This window comes from Etheostoma spectabile, chromosome 17, assembly GCF_008692095.1.
Source record: "Etheostoma spectabile isolate EspeVRDwgs_2016 chromosome 17, UIUC_Espe_1.0, whole genome shotgun sequence".
NCBI classification, from domain to species: Eukaryota; Metazoa; Chordata; class Actinopteri; order Perciformes; family Percidae; genus Etheostoma; species Etheostoma spectabile.
Window position 1 is genome coordinate 20,930,892 of NC_045749.1, and position 22,737 is coordinate 20,953,628.

The 22,737-nt window shown below is 42.4% G+C and overlaps 1 protein-coding gene across 2 annotated transcripts; it reads left to right on the top strand.

Moving 5' to 3' along the window:
- Positions 1 to 364: 364 nt before the first annotated feature.
- On the top strand, positions 365 to 21,517 carry LOC116705740 (rho-related GTP-binding protein RhoQ). Of its 2 annotated transcripts, XM_032542151.1 has the most exons (6): positions 365 to 704; positions 769 to 967; positions 1,259 to 1,317; positions 15,418 to 15,582; positions 18,107 to 18,202; positions 21,284 to 21,517. In XM_032542151.1, the coding sequence occupies exons 2-6, from the start codon at positions 826 to 828 to the stop codon at positions 21,443 to 21,445; spliced, it is 624 nt and encodes a 207-aa protein (XP_032398042.1). In that variant the 5' UTR covers positions 365 to 704; positions 769 to 825; the 3' UTR covers positions 21,446 to 21,517. The 2 variants fall into 2 exon arrangements, with proteins under 2 accessions (XP_032398042.1, XP_032398041.1); XM_032542150.1 differs by having other exon boundaries at positions 365 to 967.
- The last annotated feature ends 1,220 nt before the right edge of the window (positions 21,518 to 22,737 follow it).

Below are 22,737 nucleotides of genomic sequence, written 5' to 3' on the forward strand. Positions count from 1 at the left end.
GCATCTCTCTTACAGACAGTCCACTATCGGCTACTATGTAATAATAATAATATAATAATAATATAACCCACCAACCCAACCTCTTAAACATTTCTACATTTAGGGAAGTTTCTGCCTGCTTTCCACATGACTTTGTGGAAATAGAAATAGACTTATTGTTGTACTACAGCGCAAGTGTGTGTGTGTGTGTGTTTGAGAATGGGGGTATAGTATTTGCTGTGGGGTTTCATACTGTATCTAGGCCTATCCCTTCACAGAGTATAAAATAATGAGTGTTTGTCTTCCCATAACATTTATGTAATTTCTTCCACTCCTTGGTCCACACCTCCCCACCAGGCGGAGTGTACTTTATCCGGAGCCCCTTGGTTTCAAAACCAGACTCCGCCTCTCCAGCAAGCGCACCCACCTTATCCGCCAGCAACACAGTGCGCCAGGAGGCGAGAGCACAGGCGCGTGGCACACCGGGGAGCGGGCACGTCGAACCAGGAGTGGCATCCTCGGTACTTTTTCGGAGAAAAGACGGTCTTTGGTTCGGGGAAAAACCCCGCATTAAGACCTCTTACGACTGAGGGGAGGTCTTGTTCATTCTGTCAGCCGTGGAAAGAGAACTCATACCTTAACCGGTGGTGGAGAGAAAGATGCGGTTCCAGTCCGACTCTGTGCGCCAGGCGGTCCGCCTCAGACTGTGGTGATGCCCGCCGTGCGGGGATCACCGCCCAGCAGCAGCAGCAGCAGGAGAAAGAGGAGGAGGAGAAGGGGGTGGGGGGGGGGGTCACGACAACAGTGCGTCGGGGGGCCGATGAGGATGATGGTAAGGTCGGGATCATGGCAAACGGAACCGGTACCATCATGTTGAAATGCGTCGTGGTCGGAGACGGTGCAGTGGGAAAAACGTGTCTCCTGATGAGCTATGCCAATGACGCCTTTCCAGAGGAGTATGTACCCACAGTCTTTGATCATTATGCAGGTAGGAATCATTTCTTCTGTTATTCTGTCTATCATGGGCGTTTAATAATAACAACATCTAGGCTAATATATGAGTGAATAGTGTTGCCTGAGTTTTTCCTCTGCCACTTTTTCTCCAACTGCATTGGCTTGCATCTGTTGCTATAATCAAAACCACTTGTTTGCCTGCTTCATAGCAGAGAGGGGTTGGGGACCCTGAGCCCCTCCCTCCCTCTCTCCATTTCTGCTCCCCCTCAACACCCTCACCCTGTCTCCTTCTTGCTCTCAACTGCTCTTTGTCATTTCCTTGCAGTGAGTGTCAACGTCGGTGGAAAGCAGTACTTGCTGGGACTGTATGACACAGCTGGTCAGGTACAGTGTTTTTTTTTTTTCTTCCTTCCAATGGCCAGGTGCCAAGCATGCCAAGGACATAAGCTCTCTCCATGTCTGTCTCTCCCCCCCCCATGTGCTCCGGGGACCAATAACTGCCCGAGAGTGGCCCCAACACGCCCACAGGCTGTAGATTCAGCCAGACACTAAGCTGCAACAGGTGATGCTGTCCCCCCCCCCCCCCCCCACGTGGGTTTCCTGCCATTCTGGTGTATCCATGGACAGTGGTGGTAGTGAAGGGGTTTCAATAGTTCTATTATGTGGAGAACAGGGCTCCTATGTCCAGTAGTGATGTCACAGGTTTGTTAATAGGGAGCTGGCTAATGCCTGGGCTTTTTCTTTACAATGTGCCATTCAGCGGGCGCGAGTTAAAAACTATACTGGAAATCCAAGGACACACAAAAAAACAAACACACACACACACACACACACACACAATAATGTTTCCACTCAGCAGAAGAGCCAGTGTAAAGAGACAGAGGAAACCATGTTAACACACGACAGACACAGCCTCATTGAGGACATCAGCACATGATTTGGTGCATTATTGCAGTTTTAGGGCAAGTGTATTAATTGTATTCATTGTCCGTGTGATAATTTAGATGATTAGACTAGAGCTGAAATGATTAGTCAAGTAATCATTTTAGACTATTGATGCAAATAATCGGCAAAGATAATCGGAAAGGTTTGCAGATTAATTGACAATAATGGTTTGTTAGTTGCAGCCGTAGATCATTTAAGTTGGCAACTTTTATGCAAATTAACTTTTTGTCGTCTTTGCTCCAACTGTCACTGCGCTGCGAGGCTGCCCGGCCGGGGGCGGTGCTTGGTTTTGGCTCGACTGTTTTTCATCTTTTTTTTTTTTTTTTTACTTTCTCATTTTACAGCTGAACAGTACATTCAAATATGTTTCTGAAAACATTTCAGATGAGAAGTAGCCAATGCAGAATCCTGATTCATATTTAATCAGTGGTGCCTAGTTTAAAGTGCTCTTATTATACTTTCAGGCTTTTCCCATTTCCTTTTTTGTGTTATATATCTTTTGTACATGTAATCGGTTTACAAAGTGAAAAAGCCCAAAGTCCCCCCCACCACCTAAAGTGACTCACCATCTCCAACAGAAAACACCGAATGCTCCAAACAACTCTATTGTAGTCCCGCCTTTACTTCCGTGACGCAAGTGTGTCACTTTGTAACACATTATAATGCTAGCCTAGCTGCTAGCATGGAACACCCTCATACTCTGCTCCTGACTGGCTAGTAGTCCTTACCTAGGTACTGTCAGGGCCCTCATACTCTGCTTCTGACTGGCTAGTAGTCCTTACCTAGGTACTGTCAGGGCCCACCCTCATACTATGCTCCTGACTGGCTAGTAGTCCTTACCTAGGTACTGTCAGGGCCTCATACTCTGCTTCTGACTGGCTAGTAGTAATTACCTAGGTACTGTCAGGGCCCACCCTCATACTATGCTCCTGACTGGCTAGTAGTCCTTACCTAGGTACTGTCAGAGCCCACCCTCATACTATGCTCCTGACTGGCTAGTAGTCCTTACCTAGGTACTGTCAGGGCCCTCATACTCTGCTTCTGACTGGCTAGTAGTCCTTACCTAGGTACTGTCAGGGCCCTCATACTCTGCTTCTGACTGGCTAGTAGTCCTTACCTAGGTACTGTCAGGGCCCACCCTCATACTATGCTCCTGACTGGCTAGTAGTCCTTACCTAGGTACTGTCAGGGCCCTCATACTCTGCTTCTGACTGGCTAGTAGTCCTTACCTAGGTACTGTCAGGGCCCTCATACTCTGCTCCTGACTGGCTAGTAGTCCTTACCTAGGTACTGTCAGGGCCCGTCCTCAATACTCTGATTCTGACTGGCTAGTAGTCTTTACCTAGGTACTGTCAGGGCCCTCTAAATGCCCTGATGGCTAGTAGTCCCTTTCCTAGGTGCTGTCAGGGGCCTCATACTCTGTTCTGACTGGCTAGAGTCCTTACCTAGGTACTGTCAGGGCCCTCATACTTCTTCGAAATGGTAGTAGTCCTTACCTAGGTACTGTCAGGGCCCTATACTCGCTTCTGACTGGCTAGTAGTCCTTACCTAGGTACTGTCAGGCCCGGCCTCATACTCTGCTTCTGACTGGTAGTAGGCTTTTACTAGGTACGTCAGGGGCCCCCATACTATGCTCCTGACTGGCTAGTAGTCTTACCTAGTACGTCAGGGCCCTCATACTTGCTTCTGACTGGCTAGTAGTCCTTACTATGTACTGTCAGGGCCCTAATACTCTGCTTCTGACTGGCTAGAGCCTTACCTAGGTACGGGAGGGCCTCATATTCCTTGACTTTCTGACCCGGCTAGTAGGGTCCTTCCTAGGGTACTGTCTAGGGGCCCCCCATACTCTGCTTCTGACTGGCTAGTAGTCCTTACCTAGTACGAAATTTGTGACTCCCAACAAAAATGGAACGAAGGGGAGATGTTCACTCTGTAGCTAAACAGAGAGCTCAACACACAGGGTGAAAAGAGGAGCTGCAGCAGTGTGCAGTACAACAAAAATATGGTGTTTTAAAAAAAAGAAAGTCCTGATATAACCTGTAAATACAGTTATGAACCTGAAAATGAACATAATATGAGCACTTTAACAGTTTACAAGCAGTGATGACAGTGTCAGTGACTGCTTGGCTCTGATTGGTTGGTTTCCTTTTGCTATTAGAAGCCGCAGGAAGAGACAGTGGAACATGATTATTTTTTCACAGATTACCTGTCTCGTAGTGTTGTCAGAATATAGTTGTAGTTTCAGCAAATTTGAAAAAAAGACATTTAAAAAATGATAACTACAATCATTTTAGAGGGCGCATTCATCCTGGTAAATAATGTAAAGGGGAAAAATATTAAAGCTACACTGTAGAGTGTTTGACCACTAGACGCTGCATGGAGTAAGGCTGTCCTGGACCAAAGTAATTCTTATGATTTTATGATTTTGTCAACTCATTGATTTTATTCGACAGATCTGTAAAACTGTGTTTCTCCACAAAGAATCGTGCAAAAGCACTGCTTTAAATCTTGTGCTTACCAAAGATGTGCTCATCATCATTCGGCATTGAAAAAAAAAAATCCTTATCCCGATTATTTTGGTCAATTTTGAAATCAGGATGATTTAATTCATATTAATAAATTATGATTTGAATGTATTATTTAATTACTCATTGACTTTTGGAAAGATGTTGCATTTATTGAACTTAATGCAGTGAAACAAATCAACAGTGCAAACACCTTTCCCTAAATAGTTTTCTCGTTTGAATTGAACAAAATAAAAGTTTACTTGCAAAATTGGATGGGCAAAATAATGGTTTTTCTCAATTACTCTGTTTTTGTGATCGTTGAAATTGTAATCGTCATTTTTTTCCACATCTCTATTTTAAGTTTGGATTCCCGTCAGCCAGACTCATCAATAGTGGACCCATTCCCTTTAACCTCCTGTCCTTCCCAGCAACCTTAAACTGTACACATGCCAAGTGTTGAATAGTTAACGCTTTCCTCGGGGCCGGATTTAACCGTGTGAAGTCAGAATGAGTCACAATCTGACATCTGATCCGTTTATCGGAAAGCCGAAAAACTGCTGAAAGAAAGGTCAACCGGAGAATATTCAGCCGTTTCTCTGTTCCGTTCATTCGTGAATGCTAAATGCACAAGTCCATTAATAGCAAATCGCCGCTCTTCTTCCCACCCAAACAGCTACCTGTGGCTGTGTTACGATCTATTCTCATGAAAACAGATGGTAGAGTTGTTTCTACTCAGTTGTAAAAAGAGGAACACAACCTCGTTGTCTATTGTGGCGTGTTTGATATGGTGTGTGTGTGTCAGAGGAGGACTTGTTTTAGCTGATTCAGAGTGTCTCTGAAATGGAGAAGTTCTCCCAGATGGGAGTTGGTGCTGCCGGCCACCGAGAGTAGAGTTACCGCTCTGGAAAACGCGACCCCCCCCCCCCCCGACTCTGCTGACCTCTTTATGTGGAGCACAAGGCCAGCTGGTAATGTTTATAGCTCCAGCATCTGATCAAAGACCCGGCGCCCCAAAGAAAGAGGGAGTGAAGGGGAAAAGAAGACAGGAAGAGAGAGAGAAACAGATGGGGGGGGGGGGGTGGGTTGGAATAAATTCAGTCCTCTCAGTTTCATTTTCCCTTCCCTTTCTCTCTCAGTCTTTCATTTAAAGTGCCATCGTCTCCACCTTTGGCCTGTGCTCCGCATGTTATATTTACCCCACACAGGTACACCCCCCCCCCCCCCCCCCCCCCCCCGCCGTGCACTCATCAGATGTAATTCCACGCTGGTGTTACATGTCAGGGCCACATAATCACGGTTCGGCATAGAGCCGAGGGCCCCCGTGCCCTGCCTGCTATTGTCTGTGCCACATCGCGCCCCCAGCCACTGCCTTTTGAATTATTCCAAATGGAAGGTCGGAGAAGTCTGTTTTGCTGAATGTGATGAGGGAACAGAGGGGAAAGCCTTTACTTATTCATTTATTCTCCCGGGCTGCTGTTGCACTCAAGAAAATCTAGCATCGCGGAAACAGGAAGTGGATGCTAAGTGCTGTGGTACTTGGGCCGGGTATGGAGAAAATCAAATATCACGATATTCTCGGCCAACAACATCAACGTCGATATTGTAGGATTGACAATTGGTTTTACAATGACATTTCAGATAACTAATCATCAATAATGTGGATATAATGACTAAGCGGGCACTTGCAAATAATAAAACATTTACATTACATCACTCTACTCTAATGCAGCCTTTAAAACCAGGAAAATACTTTTTTCATACTATGATATCCAAAATCTAATAGGATATCTAGTTTCATATCACAATATATAGATATTATGTTGACCAGCCCTATGTGGTACCCATGGGAATGCTTTGGGGTAGCAACTCCAGAGTTGTACCCTGGTGGGATGGGTGCCCTGCCGCCCTAATAACCCCCCCCCCCCCCCCCCCCACACACACTTTGTTGTTAAACTTTTCCTCATTTGCTCTGCCCTTTTAACTGCTCTCACACTCAACTGCACATCCTACGATCCCTTTTACCACTCCACTTCACCCGTTACACTTTCTCTGCTTACGGTTCGTCAAAGCAACTCAGTGACCCGCAGATGTCATAGTGGGGGTGGGAGGGCGGCAGTTGGGGATGGGCGTGAGGGGTGGAAGAGGGGCATGGTTTTACCCAGCAGGGAGGCTGTCACCACTCAGCGGCAGGAATACCATAGACATGCCTCAACTCACACTTTCAACTTGAGATTTTACACGTTGGATTACTTAGGGAGGGAACCTCCACTCTTTCTATGGGCCACTTCCATTAATTGCCTTTAAAGGCAACATTAAACTCACATCTTTTAACCCTTGTATTGTCTTGTCAACCAAAATTGACCTGGTTTGATTTGCCTGTTATAAAGCATGAAGTTGCCTGTAAATTATTCCCCATTTCTGTCTTACGTCTTCTTATACCAACTTGATTCAAACTTATTACCATTAGCCTCGTTTTACACTTCTGTTTGGAATGTATGGTCCCTGCACCTCATTAACAGGAAATGATGCCAAATCTTTGGGTAACATTAGTCAATATTCTAGTATTAGTAAATAGTGAAGATCAAAGGAACCTATGTTTATGTATTATCACAGATTTTGACCCGGGTAGACCATGAAAGTAGTGATCATCAATATTTATTTTAGTGTTGCATGTTATTTTTGGGGACATTTGGTTGAAAGAAACCTATATTTCTGATATAAAAACCTCAAAACGGGTCAAATGGAGTATGGTAGGATGTTCAATTCAATTCCCATTCAATTTTATTTATAGTATCAAATCATAACAAGAGTTATCTCAAGACATTTTACAGATAGAGTAGGTCTAGACCACACTCTATAATTTACAAAGCCCCAACAATTCCAATAATTCCCACTAGACCAAGCATTAACTGCAACAGTGGCGAGGAAAAACTCCTTTTTAGGAAGAAACCTGGGACAGACCCAGGCTCTTGGTAGGCGGTGTCTGACGGGGCCGGTTGGGGGTGTGATGAAAGATAATAGAGAGAGAAGCACAGTGTGTCAAAGGAAGTCCCCATGCAGTCTAAATCCATTACAGCGTAACTAAGAGAGACAGGGTAAAGAGAGGAGCCTCGTCAGGCTAGAACTCTCCCCAACCGGATCAGGCTGTACGGCCCTACCTCTCTGTAGTTTTTTTATGTTATTGATTATATGGTAAATTACTCTGATGACCATGAAGAGAAGGAGAGTAGAGAAGGAGTGCCGTGTCTGTAGCTATACACCTTCCCCGTGCTGGTCTAGGCAGAACACTGCAACTCCTCACTCCCTAACTATAAGCTTTATAAAAGAGGAAAGTTTTAAGTTCACTCTTAAATGTGGTGATGGTGTCAGCACCCTGAACCCAGACCGGAAGCTGGTTCCACAGGAGAGGAGCCTGATAGCTGAAGGCTCTGGTCCCCGAACCCAGCCTCAAAGCTGATTCCACAGTAGAGGAGCCTGATAACTGAAGGCTCTGGCTCCTATTCTCACTCTAGGAACCACAATTAACTCTGAATTCTGGGAGCGCAGTGCTCTAGTGGGACAAGAAGGCCCAAAGAGCTCTTCAAGATAAGATGGTGCTTGACCATTTGGAGCTTTGTAGGTCAGAAGTAGGATTTTAAATTCTGTTCTCGCCATATAGGCATGAATAGAGTCCATCAGCACTCAAGCTGTGATTAATGATAATTGATCAGCATCAAAGGGCCAATAAAATAGAAAGGAGCATACATATATTTTTTTATTCCTGAGGTTAAATCCAGAATGTGCAGATCTGTAGATCAGACACAGAACTTCATGAATAGAAGCACCTTGTGTCTGGGCTTGTGTTCCCACCCGGAGGCCATGTTAGAGCAGGCGTCTCTGACTCTGTTGACATTGCCAGTTTATAGAGCCCCGAGGAGGCGATAGGAGCAGAAAAGGAGGATAGAAAAGAGAGAGAGAGGGTGGTAGGAGGAGGGAAGGACTCACTGATATCATTGCACTCATGTCACTGAGTCAACAGAGCACAGTCACACAGAGGAGCTCACACGCTGGCCAATGAAAACTCGTATCCTTGCCCTGTTGGAAATGGTTAGACGTGCATGGACAGAAGTTGGTGGTAATAGATCATACACACATGAAGCCATTTTTTTTTTTTTCTGTCTTTCCTTTCTTCCCCTTCCAGGGAGCATAATATTTACTGCACTACTTTGAAAAGACTGGAATGCAATGTCTGGGGGATGTACTCATGAACTTCATTAATAAAACTGTACGGCTTTTATCCAAAGCACTTTCACAGCAGCATGAGTGTAAACATTTCTGGACCGAGCGGTCTGATCCAACATAAGATAGAACATTGGAGCTACGTCGGAGTACACAGTGTGTCTGTGTCTTGCTGTAAATGCTGACTCCGAGGGGCTAGCGGGCATACTGTCTTTGGTAAAGTGTCAGGAGTGTACTGAGGAAACAGTGTGAGAGGCAGAGATGGGTCTCAGGGAAGCGCCACCGCCGGGCCTGTTTACAGTAAACTGCTGAGTGGCTTACACTGTGTGCCTTTATGTCTGTGGCTCACTGGGGGATTGGAGGGTTCACTTGGGGCAAGCAAAAGTCACACACACGCACACATACATGCAATCTTTGGGGGGAGAGGAAACCACATAATATATGAAATCCAAACTGGATGTGCTGATACATAACATTATTATTAGACAGGATTGGGCACAGTGTAATTGTATAAATGTGTTGACTGTTACAGATTTTGCTTAACTGTTTTTTACCAAGAGATAGATATAGACAAGAGGCCCTTCCGATATTTCTTGTTGTGTATTAGACCATTATGGGAATTATTGCATATCAGTGAGCAGGACTACTTAATGGCAATTTTGGATTAACACAATAGTTGCATCACTGCTAAAATGCAGATGAAATAATCACTTTTTTTAGGATTTGGGGTGTTATTTTGTGTTTCTTCTGCTTCCACACACATACAAACTTGGAAAGAAACTACCCATGCTGTTTTGAGTGAGATCCGGTTTCTGAATGTCCTCCGTCTTCAGTCTCCGGGTGAGCGGTTCAACATCTGCACGGCTTTCTACGTCACTAGCCGAGACGAGGTGGCTAACCGTAGCATGCTAGCTTGTTCTCAATGGCAAAACACTGCTACAACACACACTACTTCACCCTTATCTCCAAAAGAACTACTTCCTGTCCCTGTTCTACTTCCAGTCCCAGAAGTCTCACAGCTAATCCTGCCTTGGACTGACCAAAGCTGGAGAAAGAGTTATCTAGCTGATGGGAGCTTACCGAGCTACTGAGCATGTGTGACTCCCAACAAAGATAGTAAAGAAGTGAGATGTCTCACTCTGTAGCTAAAACAGAGACCAAAACACACAGGGTGAAAACAGGATCTGGAACAATGTGCAGTACAACACAAATCTGGTGTTTTTTGAAAATGAAACCATATAAACCTATTCTGGTACAACTTCAGAATACAATTATGAACCTGAAAATGAGCAGAATATGGGCACTTTAACAAGGCTGTTTACCATGTTACACTTGTAGTGTGTTCAGTGTAATGTGTTAGCATGCACACATACACACAACGCAGTACAGCGGATGGGAAAGTCCTTAGCTTTGCAGGTATTTGATCATTTATTTTAAAGTATTAGACAAATAAAAATGTCGCGCTGGTTGGCACTAAAAGAACAATTACTGGATCACCAGAGCATTAAAACAATTATTTCTAAAAGGGAAGAAGACTGTCTGTGCCAAATGTCATGGCAATCCATCCAATAGTTATCCAGAAATTTCACCAAAGACAAAAAATGTGCCACTAAAGGAAGTGAAAACATAACCTGTCATTTAGTATTTATACAATGTGAGTTTTTTACGTTGGTCTTTCGTCATATTTCAAACTATAAGACAGGAAACAAGACTTGTTTTATAGGGTTTGCGGTCAGCCTTATCATTAGTCTAAGCCTGCGTGGAGCACCAGATGGTTTGCATTCGTAGCGGATTTATCACATAAGGAAATTCAGAAGTGTTAGGTAAGCTGTCGGCCACAGTTATGTTACTTGAATGATTGGGATTGTCAAAACACTCAGTCATGTCATGAGATGTGACGATCCCCAACCTGCTGCACTCAAAGAAGTGCAAAACAGCCAGAATTATTTGAAATTCTGTGAAAAAAACCTGTGAAATACAGTACTCATTTGGAAGAGGATGAACAAATCATAATTTCTTTTTAATCATATCCACTTGATCCACTCCAGTGGCTCAAAGTTGAGTCATCTACATTACAGGCTTGAAGATTTTCATCATCCACTCCAAACCAATATGAAGTCGGTATGTCTGAAATTCATTACACAGGCAACAAAAGATGACATACTCTCCTGGCTGATTTACTGCTGTTTGGAGAATCTTCTGACATTTGCATAACCATCTCCCTTATTGGATTTGCGTGAGAAGGACTTGTCTTTTGGGGGTATAGCTGTGTGATCGTATTGGACTGCGCTGTGTGTGTTTGGCAGAGAACGCGACTCGCTTAAAGGCATCGAAATGAAAGACTGTCATGCCTGCGCTCCGTTGTCCCATTGCAACTTTCCAATTTGCTTTGATTTCAGGGATGGATGTGGACAATACATTTCGCAGACAGAGTGAGACTGATTCACTTGGACCGAGATAGTCTGGTTGAGTCATACCTAATTACTGGAGATCCATTGATTGCCCCCATCTCCGAGCTAGCAGCAGAAAGCCATCCCGATGAGTGTTATCCGAAGAAGTGAGATGGTCCATGAATATTCATATGTATCAAGACACTCTGTCAAAAGGGTTTATCTTCAGTGAGGACAAGAGGATGCTTGATCCAATGCACAAAGGACAGGCTTGGGCCTGTGAATTGGTCATTGATCTATATACACCATAAGTGTAAACAAATATGGGAGACGACCAGGGGGTAAAGTGGGATCTGGCAGGTGGGGGAACCCTGAGATCACATAACTCTTATTTTTAGTCTTCCAAAACAGCAAAGACTCAGGAGTTTTTTGTTTTTATGCTTTATTTGTGGCATTTTTAGGCCTTTATTAGATATGACAGCTTTAGACAGGGAAGGGGAGAGATGCAGCAAAGGGCCGCAGGTCGGAATTGAACCCGCGGCCGCTGCGTTGAGGACTAAGCCACTGTATATCGGGTGGCAGTGAATATGACCCGTGCCTTTGGTGTGGGAGGTCTGGGTTCGATTCCCACTGTGATACATCAACCGGTGTGTCCTTAACCCGTTGTATTGTCTTCACTTTCTGGACCCTCTCGTGTCCCTCGGGTCAAATTGACCCGTGACTTATTTGGGGTTTTAAAAACAATTCTGAAATCAAATTTTACTTCATAATCTGTCAACAAATATTGTCTTTATCTCAATTTCAAACAATTGAGATAACATATATGTTTAGGGAATGCAGTCTGTCTCTACTAGCACACAATTAAAAATAGAAGTGTGATTTGTTTTTTTGTCATAAGGTTATAATTCATGTTAAAAATCCACTATGGAAAAAATATAAGTGTCAAATCCAGAATAATTTTCTGAGCTGAGTCAGGAATACATGTTTATCACAGAAAATAAGGCAAGGCCGTTGATTTTCAGGTGGAAAAAATGTACTTGAAATGAGTCAATTTGACCCGAATACCATACAAGGGTTAAGCAAGACACTTAACTGTTGTAGGAGACGAAGGAGGACCCAAAAGCAGAGTAGCAGGCAGGTAGTGGAGGTCTCAAAAAGTTTTATTAAACAAAAACAGAGTCCAAGCAATATGACAAAATGAAAGAACAAAAAACTGGAGCACAGGGGCTGGAGAAAACTAATGAGAAGGAAAACACACTGGGAGGAAAACTCACAGGGAAGGCCATGGTGGGAAGGCAATGGCGGGAAGGCTATCCGGTGGGGGAACGAGCAGGAACACTAGGAACGCTGCCAGGAACACAGGCACGTACGTGTAGACAGGACAAGCTCGCAAGACAAAAGGATCTGACGAGAGACAAGGGAAGCACAGACATTACATACACGAGGTAACGAGGTGACGAGAGGCAGGTGACAAGAGGGCAGGGGATCAGGTGGAAGACATCAGGTAATCCCAAGAGCGGGAAGACACAGGAAGTAAAGCTAGAGGCGAGACGAGACAAAAACCAGACTTCAAAATAAAACAGGAAACAGAACATGCAGACACTCAGGGGAACACAAGACAGGACCAACAATACGAGACCGGGAAGAAACAAGACACAAACACAAGACCAGGGAAGGAACACGGAGAAGAAAAAGAAAACAGTTATAAATTGACATATAGCAATTGTAAGTGGCTTTGGATAAAAGCATCAGCTAAATGACATATAATGTAATGTCTATGGGCACACGCTCAACCAGGTGAGCTACCCAGGTGCCCAGGAGTTTAGTTTTCATTAAAACTAAAATTGTGATTAGTGTGATTACTCCATGACAAAATAACCACAGCACACAAGCCCAAATGGCCTCCCTGTTACCACATTGCAAAGGAGTAAGTCCACGTAAATATACACCGGGGCTACATTCAATTCCAGCTAACTTCACAGGAAACAATGAGGGAGGAACAGCATCACCTATCTGTTTTAACTGACTATTCTCTGGTCCGGCTCAGCTAAAAACACTGGATCTGCTGCGTGTTACTGTGCCGCTACTAGGGCTGGGTATCTTTACCAATACTGGGACTTTAATACCGGTTCCTAAACGATCCCTTTTTCATTACCAATTTTACAAAACTAAAGGAAATTCGACGTTATGGCACAAATCTTTTCATTTATTCTTCAGCTCCTACTACGTGTCTCTGTAACGTGGAGTTTTTACTGCCTGTCTCTACGATGTGTAACGTTAGACAACCAATCACAAACATTATTAGATCTTGGTTGACGCATGCTTCGTGCTTATCGGCTCACTGACGCTGATGAGATTCAGTCATAAGGTATTAAAATTGGGTATTGAATGACATGACATTTTTCATTACTCAAAACATTAGAGGTGCCTACAAAGTATTAGATTCGGTACCCAGCCCTAGATATAAATGATCTGGTTGTGCTAATTAAATAGACTGGTTCAAGGGTTAGGGTTGCATGATTATGGAAAAAATAATAATCACGATTATTTTGGTCAATATTGAAATCGAGATTATTTAACACCATTCCTCATTAATCTTTGAATATAATGGATGGTGTCCAGTGTGTAATCTTTTAGTGTTCTTTATCTCACAGAATGAGTCTTTGGATCTGAATAAAATCTGTTTTACTACTGTTCAGCTTTACAGATGTCACACATAACTTTACAACTAACGATTAAACTCAAATACATAGACAATGTTACATGTCACATCACATTTTCACTCACTATAACCACTACTAGTCTACTGTCATTACTAAATGTGCTAATATATGAACAATAAAGTCACCCTCAGTGGGTTTATGTACTAGCTGCCTGAGGAAAAATCCAGCACATAGACGGTACCTTAGAATTTTATTTTTTTATTTTATTAATTTATTTGACTGGGACAGTGTACATTAATCAACATTGCTGTAAATGCACCAGAATTAGCCCAAAAGGCGATTTTTCATCCGTTGTCCCCGGACAGATCTTAAAATTGTCTACCTAAAAAAACAATAAGAAGATTACTGTCAACAATGCAAATGTAAAAAGAAGTAAAACAGATAAAACTCTTCAAATCCCATTGATGAATACAGTTATGTTGAATAATGTTATGTTGACTTATTTTACATACAGTTTAACAAGTAAACTAAATGCTGAGGGAACATTACTATGTTTTTTCATGTTGGTTTTGAGCGGTAGGCCCATGCACCCCCACAAAGCTGGAAAAAAAATGTCAACAGTAAGTGAATACTACAGCGGATGGTGCCCTGTTTTCCTGCAGCGACCCGGGTTCAATTCCTACCTGTGGCACTTTGCTGAGTGTCACCCCCCCCCCCCCCATCTTTCTCCCACTTTCCTGTTCGTCCACTGTCACTACAATAAAAGGAAAAAATCCCCAAATAATAATCTTGAAAAGAAGACCCCCCTCAAAAATACTCAGGCCTAGTAGAGGTTTTACGGGTCCATTACATTAATACTGACTAAGCTTGATCTTATGTTTTAATGCACCTCATGTTGGCGTAAAGTCCACAAAATACTATGACTTTTTGCAATTTTCAGCCCAGTTACTCAAATTGCTAGCCAGATTACCGCTTCCCTCGCTGTCCAGATTAAATCAATTAATTGCACAGCCCTATAAAGGGTCAATAACACTTTACTTTTTTTAATTTTGGGTGGTGCCTGAAAAGTATTGAATTTGATAACCAGCCTTAGTCGCTACCATTTCATTTTACACTCACTACAGTGCTTGTTTGTAACCGGTAGACGGCAATGGGATCTTCACCTGTTCTTCTGACTTTAACAGATAGTACGCAACTGTCCTGCTATTTTTACACACGTGTGAACTCACCACCACCACCACCACCACCACCATCATCACCCACTGACCCACGGTACACGCTGCTAAGAGTGAATAGTGGAAACACTGGAATGGATATTTCGTATTTGGGAAAAACTGATGTGTGAAATAGGCAATTCGATTAATTAATAATCGAAGGGTCCTGGTCCACTTTAACCCCTGGAGATGGTATTGTGTCTGGTTATCAGGGTCTTGTGGTGATGCTTTGTGCTCAACTCACATTTAAAGACTATGACTGTTAAATACTCCCTTAATGTCTCTGTCAACTCTCATGTGAAGCTCATCCTCTTCACATTCTTTTCTCATCATAACCAATTCCGAGTTAATGCGCATCAGTCCTGTCATATTATCTCTACATCATAGTTTGCTCTCCTGGCTCCAGTGAGATGTCTGTTCTGTGTTCGGAGATCATTTTTCACACGCTTTAATAATTCATAAATAACAATTTCTCTGATGTCTCCTGACCCTCTCATCCTCCCATGACCCCACGTACTTTAACTATTCCTATGCCGTACCCTTCCAGGAGGACTACGACCGCCTGAGGCCCCTGTCCTACCCGATGACCGATGTCTTCCTCATCTGCTTCTCGGTGGTAAACCCAGCCAGTTTCCAGAATGTGCGGGAGGAATGGGTGCCCGAGTTGCAGGAGTATGCACCCAGTGTTCCCTACCTGCTCATTGGCACCCAAGTAAGTCCATAATTAACCATTCGTGCCAGAGGCTCTCACGTTCAGCTTCAAATATGTGATTCATAGTCATATATATGCCTGGATATTCATAATACATTAACAATATCTGTCACATACACTGTAAACTGATAAACTGTCATGGTTTAGGCAAAGTTTTACATCCAGATTGTAGATTTAAAAAACAATAAACTCTGTTGGGACACAAACATACAGTATGTTTAGCTATTTCAAATTCAGAGACAAATATGCATTTAATCCACCTTGTTTTCAAACCCTGGAGGAGTCTTCTGAGCATATTACTCAGAAGACATACACGGCGTATCACAAAATCTCACAAAAGAAGATTTTGGGAGCAGTTTTTTACTCTAGGCCCTTTAGCCCGCCGAATATTTTTTCTGGACAGAGCCAGACCTTTTAACCCTTGTGTTGTCCTCGGGTCAAATTGACCCGTTTCTAAGTGTTTTATATCACAAATGTGGATTCCTTTCAACCAAATTGTCCAAAAATAACATGGACGATTCCATACAACGTTCTTCAGGTAAAATTGGTGTTTTATTTAATCTTCTAACATTTGAATTCTTTTTTTTTAATTGTTTCAAAAGACTAAACTTTGACATCTACCCATCTGTGATCCACTCAACATTCTCTGATCTTAACTATTAGTCAAAATAATTCATAATTTCTGCTTTTTTAACTAAAAACTTATGTATAACTTGATATGAATGAGGTTTTGTTGACCATGAATTCCAAGAATAAGTGTAAAACCCATTATTAAACCAGCTCAGGTTTTTTTTTTAGCATGGAAAAAGTGACAAATAAATCAGAAAAGCACCAAAAACATTGGAAAAGCAATTTTTTTTTTTAAATTTTGGCCTGGAAGGATAAGTTCATAACAAACGTCCATTCATAACGGGAAGACAACACAAGGGTTAATAACTTCCGTCCTTTTTTTGGGCTGACACCTACTGGTCAGTTGGTGGATTGGTTGGTCCATATGTTGTTGTCTGTCCAAATTATCTATGGACGCACAATTGCCGGTGTTACTTTCTCACACACACACACACACACACACAAATTGGGGGGGGGATCACCAGATGCCTCCCAATACGATATCATCACGATACTTATGCCACGATACGATATTATTGCGATTTTAAAACATCTGCGGTATATTGCAATTTATAACCTATTTTTCCAACTTCCAATTGCTCCCAGTTTTAATTGATGTTCCAAAAAGGAAACTTTGTCAACATCTGTTTCATCTAAAAAGACACATCTATCTATTTTTTCATCTCACGTCAATTTTATTGCTGGAAAAGGGGACAAACTGACCAACACATATATAATATATAATAAAATATCGATACTTGACGCCTGTGTATCGATACAGTATTGCCACTGAAAATATCGCGATACTATGCTGTATCGATTTTTCTTCCCACCCCTAACACACACACACACACACACACACACACACACACACACACACACACACACACACACACACACACACACAATCTTCAGGGGCAGAGGAAAGCACATAATGTATGAGATGCAAACTGTATGTGCTGTTACATGTTCTGCCAAAGACCATTATTATTACATAATTATTTAAGTAAAAGTAATAAATAATAATAATTAAAAAAAAGATTACAATGATTTAGCCACCTCTTATTGAGCCTGGAAACCTTGAACCTGATTCCCATATGGGTTTAAGATGTCATGTGGTACAGGAGTCCTCCCTACTTTGAAGGTTAATGTCTATACCAGACATTCATTAATGCAAAGATGCTAATGTTGGTATTATGTCTTGTGATCTTCAATAGAAGCATCACTAAACCCATGAAGATGTTTAGAGATGACACTAATCCTAAGTATTAGTGTATTTTTTCAGCAATAAAACCCACTGCCAATACCTTATGTCCAAAAATGAGCGCTGACTTGTGGGTGATTTTTGGTCTGGTGTTCCCTGGCAACCAAATGCCAGCGCAGCCAAGGGACACCGGTGATGAAGAGGATGTAGTGGGTGTCTGATTTATCGTCTGTCAGCTGATGTTTATTGCCCTTTTATCAGTTCCTGTCATAACTCTCTCCCTGCTCTTCGGCCAGATGCTGATATTCACGCATTGATAACCACACAGACGCATATCGCACCAATCAAGTAAAGGGTTAATAAAGGTTGTTCCCAGTGAGATTGTGCAGGTGGCTGCTTTCATCATAACTGGTTATTATTACTAAGATGGGGGGGCAGTTAGTTGTGTGTGTGTGTGCTGAGCATTGCAATGAATCAACTATAGATTGAGGAACTTTGTGGTTGGCTGAGAAATATCTTTGCACAAGAGTAGGAAGTGTGGGCCAAGATGTTTAAAAAATGAAAAACACATCGTCAGTTATACACTTTAGATCTCGTGGCTGGGTTTAGAAGAGTAGAGAAAAGTCTCATAATGTGATGTCTAATCAGACAAGTCAATAAGAAACTACAATGGTGACTTATCTCAGAGGAATTGTCCCCTATCTGTTCCAGATTGATCTTCGTGATGACCCTAAGACCATTGCCAAACTGAATGACATGAAGGAGAAGCCCATACCTACTGAGCAGGGGCAAAAACTAGCTAAGGAGGTTTGTACTGAAGAAGAGAAGTAATAAGTACTCTCGCATTGTGTGGTGTACACCACACATACATTCTGGGATGGGTTGTTTGCAACTAATCACAATCATCTTGAATGCACCCCGCAAAAGAAAATGCCACATGCAATATTAACTAAAGTTAAGCGTTAATTGTAACAATACAGTAACGAGAGCTATTGAAGTTAGCTGGATACGTGGTAGGACGTAGTTTTACGTTAGTTTCTACAACGCCGTTCCACAACGTCGTTCCCTTATCGCCCCGTCCCACAACGCCGTTTTTACAACGCCTTTCTACAATGCCGTTCCACATTGCCGTTCCACAACGCCGTTCCACAACGCCGTTCCACAACGCCGTTCCCCCAATGCCGTTCCACAACGCCGTTCCACAACGCCGTTCCCCCAATGCCGTTCCACAACGCCGTTCCCCCAATGCCGTTCCACAACGCCGTTCCCTCAACGCCCCGTTCCACAACGCCGTTCCCCCAATGCCGTTCCACAACGCCGTTCCCCCAATGCCGTTCCCCAATGCCGTTCCCTCAACGCCCCGTTCCACAACGCCATTCCACAACGCCGTTCCCTCAACGCCCCGTTCCACAACGCCGTTTGTACAATGCCGTTCCACAATGCCGTTTGTACAATGCCGTTCCACATTGCCGTTCCACATTGCCGTTCCACATTGCCGTTCCACATTGCCGTTCCACATTGCCGTTCCACATTGCCGTTCCACAACGCCGTTTGTACAACGCCGTTTGTACAACGCTGTTTGTACAACGCCGTTCCACAACGCCGTTCCACAACGCCGTTCCACAACGCCGTTCCACAACGCCGTTCCACAACGCCGTTCCCCAACGCCGTTCCCCAACGCCGTTCCCTCAACGCCCCGTTCCACAACGCCGTTCCACAACGTCCCAGTAAGAGAGTAAGTGCCGTAAACATATTCTTTATCTTTTGTTACAATCATTCCCCGAAAGAACCAAGCAGGCCTGTCTTATTACACAATCCCAAATGTCTTCTCTGTTGTTTCCCATGTTCCCATAGCGAAGGGATTCTGAGACGGCAACACACAGAGAGCAAAAGGTGATGGGCAATGCCTGACATGTCAGTTTTCAGCCTCGAAATGTCCATTCCTTGATCCAGAGTAATAAGTGGTTGGGAAAGTAGACTAAAAGCCAACATTTTCACTTTCAGTGTTCTAAAAGTCCCGTGTGTTGATATGACTGTCTCTGTAGAAATGTCATTTCCTCAGTGAAATGCCTGGAATAAGACTTCTGTACTTTCTATAACTGGAAATGAATCCAAGAATACATTCTGGGTCAACATGGCTGTCCAGACGACTTCTAGGCTGTAGGACGAATGTCCCAATCAACACAGTCAGCCAGAAAACCGAGAATAAAAGTCAAATATTACAATCTAGACTCATTTTGAAGTTGATATCAATGCAAATTTGGCAACATTAGATAGGATTTAGATAGGATTCATGGCTTGTGGGAGTCATGACGTTTTCTGAGACCAAGTTATTTCAAAATCACCCAAATTAGAGCTATTTCCTGCCATGTGAGCAGTATTCTACCCTGGACATTATTACCCACAAGTCTCTGGTGTCACTCTAAAGGACCTGTGTTCCATTTTAATCTATGTCAAAATTTGAAAAATTAAGAAAAACTGCTCTAATTGGATGGAACAGGGTTTTTTCATAAATTTGCTAGTGTTTTACCATTATATTAGAGTCCAATCTACTTTTATGAATTTTGTTTTGAAAGATTATATTATGACCGTATTTGCAGAACCCTCAAAGTTTCATCATCATCATGGATAAAAAAAATACATGTGCTGCCTAATAAAAAAACCTTTTAAAGGAATAGCTAGACATTTATTGAAATAATTCATTTTCTTGCTGAGAGTTAGATGAAACAATTGATACCTCTCATATCTGTACGCCAAATATGTTGCTTGACCCAATTAGCAAATAGCCTAGTAAAAAGTTAACACAAACCCATTTTAACGGCGTCAATTTTTTTAGCGCAACATTAACGTTCTTTTTGGCCTACAAAACTTTGTATTTCTTTTAACTAGCTAACACCCACCGGATCTAGCTAGACCGGAAACAAAACAACAAGCATTCCACGCACACTTGTTTGGGCTTGCGAGCCGGCCAAAGAGTAGTAACGTTACGTTTTGAGTGGACGTGAGCATGAGACGCTGAAATGGACATTTTGTCATGCCAATAAAGCAACATGAAATTGAAAAATTGAAATTGAGAGAGAGAGAGACATGCTCAGAGCAGACAGAGATATGAATAACATGATTTCTCTGCGTGCCATATAAACATCATATCCCCGATTATGATCAAAAAACGGGATAAGCCTAATAACCGCAATATTAATGTCCATGTTAACACAGATGATTCAAACATGCTATAGCTCCGTCCGTGGGTTCAGCGACACTCAGCGTCCAGCAACCAGTTTATCTTCAGATTAAGTAATAAAAATGAATATTCTGATTAATAGTGGACGGATTTTTGGTAAAATAGCTTTATTAAAGTCAGAATTCTAACTTTAATCTCAGAATTCTGACTTTATTCTCAGAATTCTGACTTTAATCTCAGAAATCTGAGATTATGTACCAGACTATTTCTTGGCAGGGTCTGGTAACTTTCTGGAACCTCGGTAGTTTGTCTAAAAACTGCTCCCGGACAAGAAATAGGCCGTCACATACAGTATAATCCCCCATAACACAGCAAGTAGACATTTTACACTTCAGTGATTTCATGGATTAAACCACCCAGACATGACATGATAATTTATGAGCTTCACTGATTGGTTGGTAGGCGGATTCTGTTACCTTTGGACAGAGCCATCTAGCTGTTTCCCCCTCTCTCCTAATCTTTATGCTAAGCTAATCAACCAAAAGAGAGGACTAAAAAAGGACAAAACAAGAGCTCAAAGATGAGAGTGGTATCAAAAGACCATCTGTTACTTTAACTATATCTACAGTATAATAACTGCTAGTTGACTGCGGTATTGTACTGGAGTTTTTTGACTGATGGTCCATGCTTTCTTTTCTTCTCATCAGATTGGTGCATGTTGCTATGTGGAATGTTCAGCGTTGACCCAGAAGGGTCTGAAGACGGTGTTCGACGAGGCCATCATCGCAATCCTGACCCCCAAGAAAAAGAAGGGAGCTCTGAAGAGAAGACTGGGACCCCGTTGCATCAACTGCTGTCTGATCACGTGATCCATAAACCCAAAGATCATTCAGCAAGCAACCATTAACCAAACCTGGACTGGAGAAGACAGAAGACAAAGAAATGCACAGACAGCAGAGTGAGACAAAAGAGAGGACTAAAAAAAGAACAAAAAGAGCTACTTTTAAGCTGCAGGGCTCTTGAAAGGCCATAACTCTCTCCTGGTGCCCGACACAGGTTGAGGATGCAGTTTACTACCAAAGGAGCACAAAACTCAAGTCAGTCTCTTCTTCTAAGCCTCTAAAGTACTTTCTTTTATAACCATTTTTAATCATTTATCCTGTACAACATTGTTGTAAGGTGTCATGTGAAAACACACCAAGTGACATTTCACTTTTAAGAGAAATGCTCCAATTTAAGCAGTTCATATTCTATGGTTTCAAACGCTAGCTTATTGATTTGTGCAGTTCTCGATAGAAGAGCAGATCTACGGAAGAGGATTAGGGCCACTGGTGATAGATTTATGGGAGTTCTGACTTTATTCTCAGAATTCTGACTTTATTCTCAGAATTCTGACTTTTTTCTCAGAATTCTGACTTTTTTAAATTCTGAAATTAAAGACAGAATTCTGACATTAATCTCAGAATTCTGACTTTAATCTCAGAATTCTGAGAATTAAGTCAGAATTCTGCCTTATTCTCAGAATTCTGACTTTATTCTCAGAATTCCGACTTTTTTCTCAGAATTCTGACTTTTTTAATTCTGAGAATAAAGTCACAATTCTGGGAATAAATCAGAATTCTGGGAATAAGGCAGAATTCTGAGAATAAGGCAGAATTCTGACTTTATTCTCAGAATTCTGACTTTATTCTGAGATTCAAGTCAGAATTCTGAGAATAAGGCAGAATTCTGACTTTATTCTCAGAATTCTGAGATTAAAGTCAGAACTCACATACATTTTTCACCAGTGGCCCTAATCTTCTTCCGTACAGATCAGAGAAACCCTGCAGTTGATAAATAATGAGAAGCTGTGACTTAAGGGACACTGTGATGCTGGCCGGGATACATTTCTGGATGTAAGGGCCCAGGTTTTTTTTTTTTTTCTTCGATTGAAAATGTGCCACAAAGACTGTTGGCTCACAAAGTCGGTTTCCAATTATTTGCCAATTGAGGGTCTGCAAATGAATGTTGTGTGGCAGATAACAAATCAATACTGTGCGTAATGTTTTCAGACAACACATTTTGGACCTAAAACTGTATTATTCTAAAGTTATAGTTTTTTTGCTTATTTTATGGTGTGGCATGCCAAAACATATAGGTTGGGGGCCGAGGTCTCTTTTCT